Genomic DNA, 15,846 nt, shown 5'->3' with positions numbered 1-15,846 from the left:
GTGTTCTTCCTCTTTGGTCTTTGACAGCTGTGTGTGTATTTAGTAGTAGTTAATATTTTAACTCAGAATATACTGTTTTCTTTTAATTATTAAATGCTTCATAATATTTTAGAAAGCCAGGTAGTATTTTTCACCTATGTGAAATCTCATATATTTTATGATACAACAGAGAAGTAATAAATGACATTTTTCAGTCTACTATGTCAGTCCATTTTGTGCCAGTATTAGCAAACTTGTGCAAATAAAATTTCATGATCATTAAATGAGTGAAAAGGTGAAATTATCATAGAGTTTAGAAATTACTTTTATATTGATTCTCAGTATAACGTAAGGTTACATAAAAAAGATGGCAATAATTATTTCCTTGCGTCTCATAAAATGAGGCCAAATTACACATAACCTAACCTAAGTAATTAGGTAGTAAAACTCATGGGTGTTTTTCCCCAGGGCATTTTTTGTTTTCCTAATCACTGCTTTATTAATTAGAACCCCATTCATTGTAAATGACAGACAGCCAGCTTCCGTAAGTGTAGGCACATGGGCAAATGTATTGGCGCCCATAACCAAATTACAGTGAGGGCAAGGACACAGCTGGCCACAGGAATCTAAATGGCAGTCAGAGACTTTCTCCATGTCTTCCTTTCTGCCTCTCTCCACAAGTTTTCATTTTCTTTGCTTTCCTATGACCTTATACCTCACAACCACATACCAGGGAGGGAAAACCCTTCTTTAGATCCAGCACATTCCAAAAGAGAGCAACAACTCACTCAGCTTGAGTAACATGGAGCTCTGGGATTGGCAGACCCCCTTTATAAGCATCATGTTAGATGGAGGAGGAATCAATGCCCAGAAAGGAAGGGAGAAGAGAGAAATGTTAGTCAACATAGATGTTCACAACAAATCAACATTTATCAGGGTCCTACAGTGTTCCAGGCACTGTTTCCTTTAATTCTCATAACAACTCTTTGAGGTATGAGTACTGTTACCACCCATTTGACAGATGAAGAAACTGAGACTTTGCGATGTTTGGATGCCTACTGTGACAGAGCTGAAACACCAGCTCAGGCTTGTCACAACCCTTGATGCCCTGAACCATCATAGCATACTATCTTAACTACCCCAATAATCAAAGTACTTCTAGATAATCAGTAAAAATAAGATTTTGCTTTCTATATTCTTCTACTTATAAAAATTTCATGCAATAATTAATATGCTTTTCCCTTCATTCTTACTTTTCCTCTTCTGAAATATTAGGCTGCTTAATAGAATGACATACCAGTTCACTGATTTCCTAGCACCAAGGGAGAAGGTGTTCAGGCAATATTAGACTTTGTCTTTTTAATTTTCATAAAAATACTTGAAGGAATAGTAATTGCTTTCAGGCCTATAGACCAAGGCAATAATTTAATTAGCTTCGTAAGTCCAAATTAGATTAGTAAAGTTATAATGCATGAAAAGACACAGAAAAATATGTTACTTTCATTTCCAGTGTTAACTACAGAGATCCAGTGTGATCCTTCCCATTTTAAGGTTCCATAATGTATGAATGGATGTAATGAATCCAGTCTCCAACTTTCCTAAAATATAATGAGCCGGCTGAGTAAGCGTATTGATTGGATAAAAATTTCAAAAACTTGTTTGCATGCTAATGAATACCATCATAGTGAAATTCAATTTAAATAAATCAACATTCTTGATGAAGAATTATATGATAATAAAAGTTAGTTTGATGGACACAGCATTTTAAATTAATTGTTTACCATCTGTTATGGTCTCTAATCACCATTACAGCCATCCATAAATCACATGTGCCTCGTAAGAAAAGATGACAATAATTTACATGTATGTATTTTATTGAAATCAACATCTGGAGTGTCACTCTGATTTAAACATAAAGCACAGGAGGAGACTAAACGCTTTCAGTGTGATGTGTTCCTCTTTTCCTGTTGTTGCTTTTGCTCTTGAGAGCTGGAGTCTTCACGAGTGAATTGGAGGGTTTGCTGTCTTTTAAAAAGTATAATCCTAGCCAAGGCATAAATTCTCCACTTTAAACTTCTCACTTATTTTGGCAGTACATAAACCTAAGACATGCCTAACTTTTTTCATAAGAATGGCTAAGCTTGAATAGAAAGCCCAGGACTTCTTTTTTTTTTTTTTTGGCGGTACGCAGGCCTCTCACTGTTGTGGCCTCTCCCGTTGCGGAGCACAGGCTCCGGACGCGCAGGCTCAGCGGCCATGGCTCACAGGCCCAGTCGCTTCGCGGCATGTGGGATCTTCCCGGACCAGGGCACAAACCCATGTCCCCTGCATCGGCAGGCGGACTCTCAACCACTGCGCCACCAGGGAAGCCCCCAGGACTTCTTTTGTACGTTGATGGATCATTAGCGGCTATGTTCCTCAGGGAAGCAGCCTGGGGAGGGATGGGCAGTGGTGTGGCCAGAAATGTGAGAGTTTTAATTGAAGAGCCCTGTCCTTTGATCTTAAAGGTGATTTTTTTTTTTACCAAAACAAAGATATTGAACCTAGATCTATTTATTCATTTGACCAGTACTTATTGAATGCCTACTATGTGCCAGGTAGTATTCTAGATATGGGGAGACAGCAGTGAACAAAACATATCCTTGCCCACCTGGCACTTACATTCCCAACTTCTATTCTCCCCTCTCAGAACCACCAGTGACCTGTCTGCTGCTGTCCAGCACTCAAAACTGACTTGAATAAATTATAAAACTGCCATTAGTGTGAGGAAATTCAGGGAATATTCCATTACAGAAAATGGATTTCATGTGGCTTAGCTAGTTCTGTTCCATGGCCTTTCTGCTGTTCCTCCCTTTTTCCTTGGAGGTTGACCTTCTTAATGGTCTCTTCATGCTTCATCCTTAGCTCAATGCTGGGTTTTTTTACTTTGGCCCACTTTACAGGAAGAGTAAAACATTAAAGTATTCAGACTCTAGCTCAACCTTTACTGACTTCTGGTCAGAAGTGCTGGTTATCTCTCTCCATGGTGTGGTGTATATTCCTGTTCTCTCCATGCGTCCCACCTCCACCCATAACCCCCATTAATACCTTATATTTTGGTATTTGTGGAAGACGCTCCCTAAATCTCTTTACTTTGGAGTTCTTGCTTTTCCCTAAAGGTATCTGTCCACGATCTTTTTTTTTTTCCTTAAGGGTTTGACAAGTTCGTTGGCAGCATGGATGGATCCTTATCATCTTTATCATATTCCTACTGAAAGATTTAGGCTACACATTATCAGGTTAACCTACTTTGGGTAGCCTGTTACTATTGTCATCTTTATAATTTATTAGATGAAAATAATTAGAAATATTGTGGTAATCAGCTGATGGCACTTGATGGTGTACTTTTAATCTAGTTCCTAATGGATTGTCACCAGTTATCATACAGTATAGGAAGTGGGCAGGGTCTTCTTCAACACTGATCATTTCAGACAGATGAAGTTGATCTTAACCATGTAATCAGAAAATTTGAGGAGAATATGTTTTGCATTATCTGAATCAGGAGCATCTTTTGGTCATGAAGAAGAGAGAGAAAAGTGGAGTGGGGATGAAGACCGAGAGTGAGAGTAAGTCACGTCTAGTCTCTAGATCTACAGGAATGCTTTGTTTTTTTCTGTGAATTCTTGTTAGCTAATCAACTTGGTTTGCTTATGTGAAAATCTCTAGAGATATCTAAACCTCCCAGACTTAGTAACAAAATCATTTTAAAAATGAAAGAAATTAACCTCTGTTGAAGCTTTTCTGTGTGCCAGGCATGTATCGGTAGCTTTATAGGTATTAACTGAAGTTCAAGGAGATAAGCAATGTATCTATGATTATATAATTAGTTAGTATTGAAATTGGCCTATGAACAAACCTTTCCTTGCACCAAATTGTCCATGGGGTGAAAATGCTACTCTGGAGAATTTTTTCCTATACTTGTTTGTCTTAATATCTCCTCTTCCTCTCTTGGTGAAATACAATAAGATTATAGATACATGTAAAAAATAAGCAAACAGTACAAATAAGATGGAATTACCATACTTGAAATGACTTTGTAAGGTTTATCCTTTTCTTTCACAGTAAAAAAAAAAAATGGTTGTGTTTTTTTCTTTTTTTTTAAATATAAATGCTGTCATGGGTTTGGGAAGGAGGAAGAAAAAATAAGTGGGAAGATTTCCACTTAAAATTATGAAGTTGAATATTCTCAATAAAGATTAAAGCTGGAAATTCCGTTCAGAAAATTGAAAATTTCAATTCAGTAATTATATATATTGAGGACATACTAGTCTCTAGACTGAGTACTGCAAAACCAAGATGAAAAGAACAAGCATGCATGACATAAGGCTTTAGACTCTAAGAAGTCAGTATGGAGATTATGTGTCTATTCTGTAATTGATAAAGGAAATACGATAAATATGGAAAATCTTTATTTAAAATAACTGGGCTGATTCAAAATCAATTTGTACATTATTTCATAGGAGGAACATATACTTTAACGTTTTTAAATGTAAAAAAAAATTATAGCACACAAAAGGAGGGTTTTTTTTTTCCTCTACTGTAAGATTTCTTGGAGACATACAGCGGCTTTGCCTTTCTTATATAATTGAATTTCAGAGGTAAAAGAGGCCCTTAGTGTAAAATGTTTCCCCAGATGAGAAAATAGGGTTCCCACTTGGTAAAGCTGGGATGAGCAGGTCATCTAGCTCACCTAGGAGCCAAGGGCAGGATGGGAGCAGTGCTGATTGCAAGTCTTAGTCTCTGCTTCTGGCCCAGGTTCGTGTTCCACCTGTATTCCAGTGAAGCATGTGAGTCTTTCTCCCCAGGGCAGAAAGGAGAGAGTGGTGTAAATGCCGTGCAATTAATTTGCATATTTGAAGAATAAAAACCACTGGACAAGAAAGAAAACTTCAGGATTGGTCATTCCTTTTTCCTCTCTCTTCTTCCTTCTTCCTAAAGATAATTATCTACTCTTCCTTAAATGTTTTGTAACACAATAAAACAATTGCTATTTTAATTATATAAATATAAAGTAAATATGTTAATATTTATAATACATCATATCACATTATACTGTATATACTATGTAATACAAATTAAATACAATTCCATCCTCAGATTTTGTCCAGATAAATGAGAAGGTGTGAAGGGAGAAGAATGGGAGAATGAAGTGTGAAACAAAGTACTCTCTCTCAAAAACATCCCCAGACACACACACACACACACACACACACACACACACACACACACACACGGAGTAGGAAAGTGACCTAGGAAAAGTGCTTCTGGTCTGTGAACTGTCACTAAATTTACTTGGTTTTATCCTGCTGTTTCCTCCGTCTCCTGATTAGCCTCTATTACTGCCTTTTCAAATGCAAATTAGATTACCCTCTTATCACTGAGCTTCATTTGCTCTCCCACGTTCAGTAGTTGGTGCCCTGCTCTGCATGAGAATGACAGAGCAGGTCACTGGATTGGAAACACTCTGTACAGCTTCAACAGCAGTGACCAGAGGAATCAATTTATAAGCCAGTAGGCTGACGGTGTTCTGTTCTGGCAACACGTTAGTCACCTGGGGAGCTTTTTAAAATTTATCCATGCCGCCCTTCACCCTTGACCAACTAAATCAGAATCTTTTAATACTTTGTCCTTGGGGATCAGCGTTTAAAAACAAACAAGCAAGCAAACAGACAAACTGTCAAGGTGGTTTCTAATATGTCGCCAGAATTCAGAACCACTGGTCCAGAAGATTCTCCACTCTTGCATGAGGGTCTTAAAATTTACTGCAAAGTATCCATTCAGAAAATTTGAAGCAAACTTTGTCCTTTGATTTTCAAGTAACACGAGAATTTTTTTTTTAATGTTGGGATATCCCTTTATTGTTTTAATCTTTCATGCTGTCTTGCTGTTTTAATTTGTTTTTTCTATTTTCTTACCCCAAACTGTCATAACTTGGGATTTCACATGTTGCTTCTTATTACCTGTTTCACAAACATCCTGGAAAGTTTTTGTTTGGCTTTTTACTTCGCTCTGTTCTTGGTTTAAAGTATGCATTAAACTGAGATTGCTGCTGCAACAGGAAGCACTTTTATTCTGACTCAGTGATTAATTAATATGCTTCCTTTCTGGCAAACAGATGGCGAATTGAACGTAGAACTTTTCTTCTGAGTAGCTGCTTGAGTGGGGATTATATTATAAATAGTACAAAAAGACTGCTCAATCAAGATTTTACATTAAGTGAAGACAAAAAGTCACAGCCAGTGTTGGGTATTTTATCACAGGACAAAGAAGCCGTATGTCTCCCTGCCAGGTTATTCAGTGACTGACTTAGAAACAATTTTTACTTTATCCAGAGGAAAATCATCATAATTAAGTTGTCTCTTCTGAAATTGGCACTGTATTTTTTTTTTTACAAAAGTCAGTAAAACATGAGTGCTCAAAATACATCTTTGAAAAAGCTGAAGTGATTTATTAACAAACACAGGTGTTACCGTCATAAAAATTATCAACTCCCTTTCTCATCAGGTTAAGAATGATTTTTTTCACCTTACACAGAGCATGGTATATGTATATAAAATATGGATCGTATTAATATTACATATTTTTCATTTTATAAAAATACCTTGAAGGCTTAAGGATTTAAATAAAGTTGCCCTTTTGATGATGTACCTTTCCTTACAAAGCTTTTTCTAAGTTTCCTAAACTTGAAATCCTGACATATTATAAGTTTTAGGGCTTTTTTCCAGGATTCCCAACTGCCTCCCATCACCGTTGTACTGGACTATATCTGAGCCTAAACATTCCTTGAAGCTGGGTCTCTAACTCACTTATTTTCCTTATTTATCTTTTACTGGTATGCTCAACCTATCTACTTATCATAACATTGTCTCTTCTTGTAATCAATTCAGCTGACAGGAGACTGGTCATGTTTCTGTGTAGCCTCACAGCCTTTCAGCAGCACACTCAGAGTTCTGTGGTTGCTAAACTCTTCATCATCCATGTAGTTCCCAGGGATTTATTATAGCTGCTTTCATCTAAATATTGAGGTCTCGAAATTTCTGGAAACTTAGATAAAAATAAATGTTCTGTCCCTTGGACTGTTAAATAATATTTAAATAAAGACAAATTTATGTTGCGTAGGAAAGTTACAGTTTAGGAGAGCTTGCTTCGGTTCATTTTACCAGAGGTTTGATGAACTTCAGTGCATTTTATGAATGGTTTGGAATATTTTGAGGGGAAGTGGATGTTGCTAATGTGATTGATACTGAAAGATGGGATGTTATCTCAAAGAAGAATATGCACTTCTATCTTAAATTAATGTACAGTTTACCTTGATTGTATGTTTCTGACTTGCCTCTCTGTTGTCCAGGGGACACTTAGGACAACCATCAAACCAGCTAGAGAGGAAAGGAGGCATCCTGGGGTGTCGAGGGTAGTGAGGCCCAGGAGTGTTTAGCTGGGGATCCATTTAAGCTGTTTTGAGAGAATCTGCTCTGTGACCATCAAGTTCCCCTGCCCTTGACTTGCCAGCTTCTCATCACTATATTTCTGACCCTTGGCTTTCAACGTGACTTTGACTTCGGACAGTTCCCTTTGCTTGTTTTCTAGACTCTTACTCTTTCTTCCTGCCCCTGTGCTGTGGCAGCATCTTGGATGATGCCTGCCCTTTCCTGTCTGAAAAGTCTACCTTATTTCAGACATTCTGGAAGCCGTCTTGCTCTATTAAATATTTAGGGTGGTCTTTGAAGCCTTGCTGTCTTCTTGTTGAAATATTTGTGGATGTGCTACACTTCTGGGCTACAAAGAATGCCTTGTATTAAAGATTCAGCGATGATGAAGTGTCTAAGATATGTTATTTGTCTTCAGTTGTATTTTTTTGTGACACGATAAATTAATCTTACTTTTTCAGAGTTTTTCCTCACGACTTAAAGCTATTTCTCTCCCAATTATCATTCCCATTTCTCTGAGGACAAAGAAAAACTAATGAAAAGCTGTCTTTGGATTTTATGTAATTAATTTATGTTAAAGAAAACTTGTTTTATTTCTTGAGTTACCTTGTTACGTTTCAAGGTTTGCAAATACATTAAAATTCAGAAATTTGGCCCACCAAAACCACTGGGCCACTTTTACTCTGAATAGCTCTTTTCTTCTTTGGAGAAGTAGTTAGGGATTAGTGGAGGAAGTATGGAAACAGTTTTTCTTACCCTGGCTAGTGTACGCCCTTCCAAAGGTGATTCACACTTGGCTCTAAGAATGTAGAGTTGATCAAGCATCCAAATATTCTTTCTTTTTTTTAAAATCACAGAACTGACTCCTGAGGAGAGAGCCCAAAAGATTGCCAAAGCCATGCGTAAGCAGTCTTCTGAAGTCAAAGAGAAGTGGGAAAGTCTAAACGCTGTTACTAGCAATTGGCAAAAGCAAGTGGACAAGGCGTTGGAGAAGCTCAGAGACCTGCAGGGAGCGATGGATGACCTGGATGCTGACCTGAAGGAGGCGGAGGCCGTGCGGAATGGCTGGAAGCCTGTGGGAGACTTGCTCATCGACTCACTGCAAGACCACATTGAGAAAACCATGGTCAGCATCCCTGCCTCAGATAAAGGATTTAAGAAATACTTTATTGTTAAATATAACACAAATAAGGAGAGCCGCATATATAAACTGTTATGAGGGATTGTTATAATGTCAACACTGTTGGCATTAGAATATAGAACTTTTCCAGACATAATAGATGTTTTCCATATGCCCCTCACCATCAGAACCCCCCTCCCTGCCAAAATAACGACTAAGGTGACTTTTACAATAATTTACTTTTACTTTTCTTTATATGTTTTCACCCAGCTGTGCATCCCTAAACAATATAGGTTAGTTTTACCTGTTTTTGTTGAGTATTTTTTGTTTTTTTAATAATACAGCAGAGGACCTTTAATTATATTACTGAGGTTGGGTCTTTTTTTTTGGCTGCGTTGGTTTTTTTGTTGCTGCTCGCGGGCTTTCTCTAGTTGTGGCAAGGTGGGGGCTACTCTTCCTTGCGGTGCACATACTTCTCGTTGCAATGGCTTCTCTTGTTGTGGAGCACGGGCTCTGGGAGCGTGGGCTTCAGTAGGTGTGGCGCATGGGCTCAGTAATTGTGGCTTGTGGGCTCTAGAATGCAGGCCCAGTAGTTGTTGCACAGGGGCTTTAGTTGCTCTGCGGCATGTGGGATCTTCTGGACCAGGGCTTGAACCCGTGTCCCCTGCATTGGCAGGCAGATTCTTCACTTTTCTTTTCTTTTTTTTTTTTTTTTTTTTTTTTTTTGCAGTACGCGGGCCTCTCCCGTTGCGGAGCACAGGCTCCGGACGCGCAGGCTCAGCGGCCATGGCTCACGGGCCCAGCCGCTCCACGGCATGTGGGATCTTCCCAGACCAGGTCATGAACCTGTGTCCCCTGCATCGGCAGGCGGACTCTCAACCACTGCGCCACCAGGGAAGCCCTGGCAGGCAGATTCTTAATCACTGCGCCGCCAGGGAAGTCCCTGTAAGAATATTTTAAAGTCCCTTTTAATCTCCAGATTTCCCATTTATCTTTTGTTTGTTTTCTTTGCAATGTATTTGTTGAAGAAACTGAATTGTTTCTTTGACAGTGTTTCTCACAGTCTGGATCTTACAGAATGGCATCCACATGGTGTAGTCTAGCAGGCTCCTTTTTAAATCGGTGGTTGGATTTAGAAGTTTAATCAAAAGTATACTGTTTTCCTGGGAATTCTTATCTACTAATTATATCTTATTGTCTGAGTATGTAATGAAGAATTCGTTTAGCTATAAATTCTGTTTGTAATCAGATACTGCCCAAAGTTAAGGATGTTAGACCTCTGGTCTAGATTCCCTTTGGCTCCCGTATTGTAGAACATATCCAGAAAAGCAGTTAATGGAATTTAGGCAATAAAAGACACGAATAACAGATTTAGAGTGTATTAGGTTTTTAGTAGCATAGTAAACTATATACTAGGTAGTCATGAATCAAATCAAAGGATAAACGGATGAAAAATAAGACTGACAATATCAATATCACGAATGGAATTTTTATTGCAAAAGATATACATCTTTTGTGCACAGATATTGGATAATACTATCCCTTTGTTTCGCATGTGGCTGAATAGGAAAGAGAAGAAAGGTCTAGGAAATTAACTGAATCCTACTCAGGCAAATTACATGAGTAAATAAATATATGTGTAGACATAGGAATAATAATAATAGATAGCCTTTACTGATGCTTGCTATGTGCCGAGAACAAGATAAGTATTATTATTATGTCCATTTTACAAATGATGACATTGCAGATACTGCTCAAGCCCACACAGCTAGGAAGTGGTGGAGTTTTCTTGATTTCTTTCTTGCTCTTCTCTTTCATTGTAGAGACCTCACTCATAATAATGTAATTAAGCTTAACTTTGATCAACTACTTGAATTTGAATCTTTAAAAACTACGTATTAAATTTTCAACCCCAAATTTTTATGACTGAAAGTATTGGAGTGCCATCTTTCACTGTAAATATACATGTTTCCAATGACCCTGTGAATTAAGTAGCCTTCTTCCTTGACTGTAGGATCCAAAACACTTTTCCATAATTGAATCTGAGTTAAAATAACAAACTAAAAATAAAACCTTTTAGGATAGGTTCTTTGGAAGTTGCACACTTCTTGTATTTTAAAAGATGATTTGTAAACACTGAAAATCTTTAAGCCAATGGTTTACAAAAAGTATGTTCTATTGGTTTGCAAAACCTCTTGGTTGGAGCAAGAATTTACCCATTTGAATTTGAAAGCATCAGTTTTTAATACAGGATGACTAGTGTTGAGGGAAAAATGAAGTTATATCTGGACTAAAAATTTGAGAGTTGTTAATCCCATTTGATTGAAGAAATTACCCACCTCTGCATCCAAATCCTTCTGTTTAAATTTCTGCTTATGTGGGAAAGCTAGGAAAAATACAGCCAATATTTAAGACAAAGTAATAAACTGTGGATTAAGATATTTTAACATCTTATTAGGAAAAAAGAAAATAAAACCCAAGTCTCTTTAAACCAAGTAAAATTGATGCAAAGTCCGGGGTGTTTTGCATGTGCTCTAAAGTATACCCCAATCCCAGTGAAGCTATAGGCAGGTAAAAATAAGTTCTGATTATTGCCAAATATTATTAAATATGCCAAAGCAACTGGAAAACAAAAGCTTTTAGGGTAATCGAATAATTTTAACTTCCTAAAATTATCCTTAATCATTCTTATTTGCAGAATACACACCTCTGACAAGAGAAGGGCTGGGATTCACATCTGCCAATGGGTTGCCAGTCAGCACCTTTAACACTAACAGATGCTTCTGTTTTTATAGCAAAGAAAACCACATAGATTTTTATTCTCTTATAGGAAAGTACAGCCAAAACATGATAAATTGGTTCTTTATACCAGAACATACAACAGATCTGAAACCATTTTAAAATTTGCTTTATTTTAGAAAGCCCCTTAATTTGGAGCTCTTAAAAACCAAAAGATAAACTTTCTTAATAGAAAGATTCCTTGTTACCATAAAACACTGGACCACAAAAACAAAATTAAACCTAAAATGCATTGTTTGTCTAGGACTTTCATTTTATTATTTATTTATTTATTTTATTTTTGCCTGCATTGGGTCTTCGTTGCTGCGCACGGGCTTTTCTCTGGTTGCAACGAGCAAGAGCTGCTCTTCGTTGCCGTGCGTGGGCTTCTCATGGTGGTGGCTTCTCTTGTTGCGGAGCACGGGCTCTGGGCGTGCGGGCTTCAGTAGTTGTGGCTCTTGGGCTCTAGAGCACAGGCTCAGTAGTTGTGGCGCACAGGCTTAGTTGCTCCGCGGCATGTGGGATCTTCCCGGACCAGGGCTCTATCCAGTGTCCCCTGCATTGGCAGGCAGATTCTTAACTACTGAACCACCAGGGAGGCCCTGTCTAAGGACTTTTAATGGTTTTACCTGTGGCTTGTAAGAGAAAAAGCATTACTTTTATAAAGGGAAAAAACAGTTTCTTCTATAAGATTTTTAAAAATCTGTCTTGAAGTTACAATTTTTAAAAAACTGCCACCATATTCTGAAATAAAACTGGTTATTATTTAAAATTATATGAATCTGAGAATATTTTGTAGCATTTCATTTTTTATATTTATTTATTTTTGCGGTACGCGGGCCTCTCACTGTTGTGGCCTCTCCTGTTGCGGAGTACAGGCTCCGGACGCGCAGGCTCAGCGGCCATGGCTCACGGGCCTAGCCGCTCCACGGCATGTGGGATCTTCCCAGACCGGGGCACGAACCCTTGTCCCCTGCATCGGCAGGCGGACTCTCAACCACTGAGCCACCAGGGAAGCCCCTAGCATTTCATTTTTAATCGTTAATACCTTCAAAATACAAAGATATTGATTTTATAAGCTGATTATTAGTGTATGATGTAAAGTCATAACTGAAGAAACCTTGAAAGATTTGAGTTCTGTAATTGTTCTCAAACTGAACCTGAGGGCATTCAGGTCTTTTCAAAGTCCAGACTGAAAAATTCTCTTTTCCCATCCCTCTCTCTGTCCCATGCTTCTATATTAATTATGAATTCTTTAGACCTATAATGTCTCTGTTATCATATATCTGCTTTTCTCATTGAACTGTATTTGTGAATCCGTTTATTTGTACACATTCTGTCATCCATGAAAGACCAGCATCTGCAGTCATGGAGAAAAACTATCACAGCTCTGAATTCCTTCCATGCTGCAGCAATTTTCATGTCTTCATGGGCTTCCCTTCTTCTACCTGATTCTTAACGTTTTTTTCTTTATGCTATATTACAGAGTCATTTACCTAACCCCGCAACCTCAGGCATCATCTATTTACAGCTGAATCCCAAATGTCCATCTCCAGGCCTGACTTTGAATTGCTGCTGTCTTCAGGGTGCTAGTGATATTTCTTTCTGTACATTGACTTCCATGCTTACTGTTTTGGGTGTCATTTACACAGTTACCCCCAAAGTCCATATCTTTCACTCTGTCCCTGGGCTCCAGATCTGTTCTTCTGACTCTCCAGCTTGACCTTCCTCGTGGTTTTTGGACATATTCAAGAATTTTGAAATGCTGAAACGTATTCTCAGATTTACCTAAAATTAATTTTCTTTTTAAAAATAAGGTCATATTCTTAATATTATTTTGATGTTTACCAACCATAATGATTATTTCTAGCCTTTACATGTTATAAAAGGGGGAACTGGGAAGTGGTTAGAGAGGTTTTCTTTTTATAAGCATAAGGAGGAAGTCAAATTAATATTGTAGTGTTTTAATAAAACTTTATAGCCTTCAAAGCACTTTGATACCTATTATTCATTAGCTAAACTTGGAGTGATGAAAGAGGAGAAGAAAGGGAGCTCATAGACATAGGCCTAGTCTCTTAAGGGGTGGAGATTATAGAAATGATGAAATTTGAGAGCTGATGCTAATAGTATGTTGATGACACCTAATACCTGTAAGTATGGTACATGATTAATTTTTGACACACCATAGAGTTAAAACTATGCTGTTCTCTTTTAATATCCCAGTTCTATTCCCAATTCCATATTGGCTTAATCTTGCCTCAAGTACCATTCTTTGAGCCTTCATCATTAGAAATGAACTCTGCCCCTCTTGTATTGCAAACTTTGTGCTTAGTACTGGAGACTGTCCATTCTCAAGAAGCTTCCATTCTTTGGGGGGGGGGCATTAAAATATGAATGCTTACAATACCAAGAACTAAGAGCTCTGATAAGAAATGATGTTTAAAATCTATAACAAGTGGTTCATATGGCACCAAACAATCAAGAATGTCTCCCACCATAAAACCTGATTTGTGTGTCCAGAGATGTGCAGCCTGGAAATCCTGGCTAGGTTGGAGATGGCAGATAGAATGCTGGGGAGCACATGGGCGGGGCCTGCAGCTAGGGCTGGGGAGGGAAAGACCTCTGGGAAATCTTCCCAATGGGTCGGGCACTCCAGTGAGTTTTTTAAGGGATGGGTTGGATCTAAGCAAAGACTTTGTGGGGAAAAGGATACATGAAAATAGAGGGGGTTGGAATTGTGTGGAGAAAGGAGAAAACTTAGTGTTTTCATTATTTTGTTGTTCATCCTCACAGGTCATATCACTGTCATTGACGTGAAATATTTTTTGTTTTTTTTCCCCCTCTTCACATATACCCCTTCAATCCCCACTTATAACAGCTCTCTTACTGTGCTCAGAACCGTAATTTGTCAGGTCTAAGCATCATTTACCTCTTTTCTGATAGACCCTGCTCTTCCTGGACTACCTTTAACTGTAAAGAGAGGTCATAAATGACTTTGAAAGAGATATATAAATATATAAATCTACGAGTATATAATGTGCATAGATTTTGTGGTTAGGAAAGTTTTGTTTTACTGGCCACTTTCTAACTTAATTTTAAATGGAAAGAGTTCAAATCAAGTTGTTGCATCAGGTGAAAAAATATTAAGGTATCCATATTAAAAAAGGAAAATAGAAAATTAAAGGTAAAATCAAGACTAGAAATTAGTAAAATGGATAAAAGTGGCATACATTTTCTAGATTAAATTGCATATCATGAAAAATTTGAAGGAAATACATAATCATTTAAATGAATTGGCATTATAATTTTTCTCTTCGTGCATCTATTTAGATTCTCTAGCTTATAAGGGGTGATTCTTTGGCTGGTGGTCCTGGTTGCTCAGGACCTGAGTTGAGTCCCCTGTTATTGAGTGGGCAGCTATAGTTGATGGCCTCTTAGCTGGTTTTGGTGTTTTTTGTTTTTTTTTTTTTAAGGAAATATGGAATACTAGCTTTTGTTATATTCTTTTCTGATGACATTATTCTTGTCCTTTTCTTCCAGGCATTTAGAGAAGAAATTGCACCAATCAACTTAAAAGTTAAAACAGTGAATGATTTATCCAGTCAGTTGTCTCCACTTGACCTGCACCCATCTCTAAAGATGTCTCGCCAGTTGGATGACCTTAATATGAGATGGAAACTTTTGCAGGTGTCAGCTGATTCCTCTTCATTTGGTCTTTAAGCCCTACCTCTCTGTTCTACCACCTGTGATCCTTTTCTCTTTCTTTATGGGTTGTATTTGGTAATGGATTTCTAGCCTGTGATGACATCAGTTGTCTTTCAGTATCTTGAATCCAAAGGCCTCATTTATTTATGAATATAGACTTTAATGTAATTTTATGATGTTCTCTTCATATGATATTTTTAGAAAATTGCAAAAGGTCAAATAAATCACAGTAATTGAAACCTATAGTAGGTCACAGAAACATTTTTTCCATAATGGCTCATAAAGGAGTCATTTTTCTTACTTTAATCATGTATTTTTTTTTTTTTCTTTTGAAAAGTTAAGGAAGTCCCCATCCTTCTTCTTCCTCTGCCTGCTATTTAGATATCTCGCTCATTTTTTCCAGCTAGCATACTTTACTGTAGGGGTATTTTCCTTTAGCCCTTAGATCTTAGTTGCTCTAATGCAGTTGTTCTGATGACTAGGCCTGACTTGTGCATCTCAGATTTTAAAAAAGCCAAACCAAGGAGAGTCCTCCTGAGTGTTACTAAGTATCAGCATTTGCAAGTCACCACATGTGCCAGTCAGTAGTTTTTGGCTCAGTCTTTGTGGAGCTTTGTCACATTTAGTGGCCAGTTTCTAGGAGTCATAATAATAATTTTTCCCCCTGAAAAGTAGTGGGATAGTTTAAGTGGAAGATTGAAAAAATAATTCTTACTAATCTTTCTCTATATTTTGTACCTAAAATGATGTGATATATAACAAGATAAATATGTAATTTTGAGGTAGCACATACATTTT

General features: G+C 37.6%; 1 protein-coding gene across 1 annotated transcript in view; it reads left to right on the top strand.

The window, feature by feature from the left end:
* Positions 1–15,846, top strand: part of UTRN (utrophin) — a 482,739-nt gene that overhangs the window by 389,588 nt on the left and 77,305 nt on the right. The window contains exons 54-55 of the mRNA XM_065888619.1: positions 8,303–8,571; positions 14,884–15,030. Coding sequence (XP_065744691.1) covers positions 8,303–8,571; positions 14,884–15,030 — 416 coding nt within the window. The remainder of the gene's footprint in view (positions 1–8,302; positions 8,572–14,883; positions 15,031–15,846) is intronic.

Source organism: Phocoena phocoena, chromosome 12 (genome assembly GCF_963924675.1).
Source record: "Phocoena phocoena chromosome 12, mPhoPho1.1, whole genome shotgun sequence".
Taxonomy (NCBI): domain Eukaryota; kingdom Metazoa; phylum Chordata; class Mammalia; order Artiodactyla; family Phocoenidae; genus Phocoena; species Phocoena phocoena.
This window is presented reverse-complemented; position numbering and strand designations above follow the sequence as displayed.